Source organism: Chenopodium album, chromosome 21 (assembly GCF_948465745.1).
Source record: "Chenopodium album chromosome 21, dcCheAlbu1.1, whole genome shotgun sequence".
NCBI lineage: Eukaryota > Viridiplantae > Streptophyta > Magnoliopsida > Caryophyllales > Amaranthaceae > Chenopodium > Chenopodium album.
The window spans coordinates 15,432,936-15,437,179 of NC_137854.1; the positions used below are offsets into that span (position 1 = coordinate 15,432,936).

General features: G+C 39.7%; 1 protein-coding gene across 1 annotated transcript; it reads right to left on the minus strand.

Annotated features, from left to right (window-relative positions):
- Positions 1–226: 226 nt before the first annotated feature.
- Positions 227–3,665, minus strand: LOC145602989 (ATP synthase subunit beta, mitochondrial). The gene is made up of 9 exons (XM_081659124.1): positions 3,139–3,665; positions 2,452–2,527; positions 2,275–2,363; positions 2,047–2,164; positions 1,861–1,964; positions 1,614–1,772; positions 1,287–1,511; positions 898–1,209; positions 227–698 (listed from the first exon to the last, which is right to left on the minus strand). Exons 1-9 carry the CDS (start codon positions 3,595–3,597, stop codon positions 585–587), a joined length of 1,656 nt encoding a protein of 551 aa, XP_081515250.1. The 5' UTR covers positions 3,598–3,665; the 3' UTR covers positions 227–584.
- Positions 3,666–4,244: the final 579 nt, after the last annotated feature.

Consider the following 4,244-nt stretch of genomic DNA (forward strand, 5'->3'; position numbering starts at 1 on the left):
GTGTAGCATATTCAACAAGTAGAAAGAAAATGACCACCTAGCATAAGAATTGGCTATACAATTTATGATGTATACCCCAACCAACACCATGCCACCACTCAAAACTCGTCCACAACACAACGAAACCACCTACAATCTTTTAAGGTGCAAGTCTAAAACACCTGTTACCAGCAAGAAGCTTATTATATAATACAGATATTCAACCTGGGAAAAAAGGCAGACACTATGAAAATGTAATTAGACCATTTAAATCTGGACTAAACAAAAAAGAACAAAAATATACATTGTGTCCATATGTTGTCTCCTGCTCCCGTTATTCAATGACAGGGAGCTGAGGGGATTGGGATTGTACTAGCAGGCTAACCCTCTCTGCTCCGTTAAAATGGAGCGTCGTCATCACACTTGTGCAACAAAGATAAATAAGACAAAATGGAAAAACCCTTGTTCATATGTTTGGCTTCCCAAAAAAATCCTTCTCAACTTCGGGAGCTGGTAAAGCCAATGTCAACTAAAAATTATTTTCGCAATTATCAAGGCAAAGAGCCAAAGGAAAAAGTCAAAAAAACAAATTATCTCAGATTCCCTTAAGCTGCAGATTCCTTGGCAATCTTCTCAGCCTTGGCAATGACCTCCTCAATTCCTCCAACCATGTAGAAAGATTGCTCAGAAAGATCATCATATTTACCATCCAAGACACCCTGCATATATTATGCCACAACCATTAGACCAACTGAAATCAATATAAGAAATCGAGCAAATAAAAGATTGCATGATCACATATCAATAAAAGGAACAAGTGCAACCTGTCTATAATCAATCAACCAAAGCAAAACTACACTAGAGCAGCAGTAAACTGATAAATTTACATATTTGACCAGCATGAGAAAAATCAATTACCTGGAAACTCTGGATGCTCTCCTTCAACTCAACGTACTTTCCAGGTGCACCCGTGAAGACTTCAGCAACATGGAAGGGCTGACTCAAGAATCTCTGGATCTTACGGGCACGAGCGACAGTCAATTTATCATCTTCACTTAGCTCATCCATACCCAAAATGGCAATGATATCCTGAAGATTCTTGTAGTTCTGAAGAACCTTCTGTACACCACGAGCTGTGTTGTAATGCTCTTCTCCCAAAATGTGAGGTGAAAGCATACGGGATGTAGAATCAAGAGGGTCCACAGCAGGGTAGATACCAAGCTCAGAGATCTGGTCAAAAAGTGAGAAGTTAGAAGATAAACTAGATGCACTTGCATAAAAGCACATTTGGTCATCCCTCAAGTTACCTGTCGGGACAACACAGTTGTGGCATCCAAGTGAGCAAAAGTTGTAGCAGGAGCAGGATCTGTCAAATCGTCAGCAGGCACATAGATAGCCTGGACAGAAGTAATAGAACCCTTCTTGGTAGTTGTAATACGTTCCTGAAGACCTCCAAGATCGGTAGCCAAGGTAGGTTGGTAACCGACAGCAGAGGGAATACGTCCAAGTAAAGCAGACACCTCTGAGTTAGCCTGAAATCAACCAAAAAAGCATTTTCATAAATTAAGAGAACCATCCAACAACACATTTATAATAACGGGTAAAGAAAAAAGTTATTTAACATGAATTCATACTTGGGTGAAACGGAAAATGTTGTCAATAAAGAGTAGCACATCTTGTCCCTCAGCATCACGGAAATGCTCTGCAACAGTTAGTCCAGTAAGACCAACACGGGCACGAGCACCTGGGGGCTCATTCATTTGACCGTAGACAAGGGCACATTTGCTGTCAGCCTACAACGGAAAGATAAGGCAAAGGATGAGCCAATGTAAAATAGACAAATAAATGAAACATCTGTTACAATGCAAACACGTGACAGACCTGCTTTTCACCTAGCTTAATGACACCACTCTCAATCATTTCTCTGTACAAGTCGTTACCCTCACGAGTACGCTCACCAACTCCAGCAAACACGGAGAAACCACCTGATCATGACAACCAACATCATAAACCTACTGAAACAAAGCTATTAAATTTAATGGAGCAAAGGTGCCATTGCGAACATACCATGAGCTTTGGCAACATTGTTGATAAGTTCCATAATAAGCACAGTTTTCCCGACACCAGCACCTCCAAACAGTCCAATCTTTCCTCCCCTTTGGTATGGAGCTAGAAGATCAACGACCTTAAAAAGGCAAAAATCAGGCAAAGCGATATATTCAAGTCTCTCATACAAAACACCATAATGTCACAACAGCTCAAAACAGGAGATGGGAGTTATAGTGTTAAATGCACCTTAATTCCAGTAACAAGAATCTGCTGCTCAGTTGCTTGTTCAACAAAGGCAGGTGCTTCTCTGTGAATGGGGAGATAGTGATCGGTTGCTGCCAATGTCACCATAAATGTCAGCATAGTAACACCAAAACCTAAGACTCTAATCAAATTCATTAAGACAAGTAGTCAGCTACTTACTCAGCTCGCCCCTGTGATCAATTGGTTCTCCAATAACATTCATAATACGACCAAGGGTAGCTCTTCCAACGGGAATCTACAAATATAAAATACATTTTTCATGATGAGAACAATTTTAACTGAAAATAACAAGACCAATACAAGACTTGTCGAACCCAAACAATTGAATAACTTGAGGCGGCACGAGAAAAAGACTTCATATTTGAAAAGCAAATAACCCTAAGAAACACTTGTTTAACACCATACAACAACACGCCTCAATCCACATAACAAATACAAAGGTTTTCCCTTTCAATACAAACTAGCTTTGGTCAACATTCAGAGATCGCATACACATTACGCAATTGACAAATGTATAACATATAACCCATCTCATCAATAAAGCCCGAAACAAAAGCAATAGTTCAAATGTGTAATCATTCACAACAATCAAATGAGCAATCTTTAGTACAGAGTAACTAAATCAATAATCTAACTATTCACAACAATCAAATGAACAATCTCTAATAAATCAAACACCACAACAAATCCAGATCCAACGATCCAAACCCAGATCTAAAATCCAAAATGCAAATCAACAAAACCCTAAAAAATCCCAAATTAATTCAAAAACAAAACATCCCACATTTCCAAATCAGCAATCCCAAAACAAAAACTTTGACCAAACAAAAAAAAAAGAGATCTTACAGTAATGGGAGATCCAGTATTCAAAACGGGTTGACCACGAACAAGACCTTCAGTACCATCCATAGCAATAGTCCTAACCATACTCTCACCCAAATGCTGAGCAACCTCAAGCACCAATCGAGTCTGATTATCTTGAACCTCAAGAGCAGTCAAGATCGGGGGCAAACCCTCCTCAAACCTAACATCAACAACAGCACCGATCACCTGACATACCTTTCCAATAGACCCTTTACCGGTAAACTCATCGGTGATCTTTCCGGCGCCGGCACCACCGGATTTAGCTGGGGTAGAGGGCTGCGCAGCAGCAGCGGAGGAAGAGGCGTAATCGGCGACGCGGTTGAGGAGGTAGCCGCGGGAGGAAGCGCGGTGAGCGGCGGAGGGTTTGGGGGAGGAGAGAGAAGGGCGGGAGGATCGGCGGAGGTTGCGAGCGAAAGAGTGTATGAGCCTTCTCGACGCCATTAGAGAGGAGGAGAGAGAAAGAGGAGAGAGAAAATGGGGAAAATTGGGACTAGGGTTTGTGAAGGTGACTGAGTGTGTGGTCTATATAGGGTGGAAATGTGGAATGGACAAGTTTTGATGGTGTTGAGGTAAACGGTGTCGTTTTTGAGAAAAGGAGGAGTTTTCTCTTTGTTGGTGTGAGATTGTTTATTGTTTTACTAATTCATTTCTACTACGTGCCAAGATTTTGGTGGTGGTGAATATTTTTGAATTTTTTGATTGAGAGATCCGATTTTTCTTATTTTTTTTATTTTTGTGTTTTGTTAGAGTGTAACTTTTTTTTTTGGAAATTTGTAAATTACAGTCATTTATAATTTGTATTTTGTTCCTTCAAAAAAAAAAAAAAACAAACAACCTTGTATTTTGTTAATTGCAGGCACTTTAAAAAAATTGCAAATTGCGGTCCAAAAGTTGTTATAAAGTGCAACTCAATACAATTTTTCAACGGTTTTCATGTCGAAAAATATTCGGTCGAGGTTTTAGCGGCTATTTAATTCTTAAGGATCCAAATTGAGCTCGAAATTACAAAAAATTAATGTAAGTGCCTCGTATATACAGGAAAAAAATAGTTGCCCACAAATCGTTATATTTTTTGTTACGCAAAACAA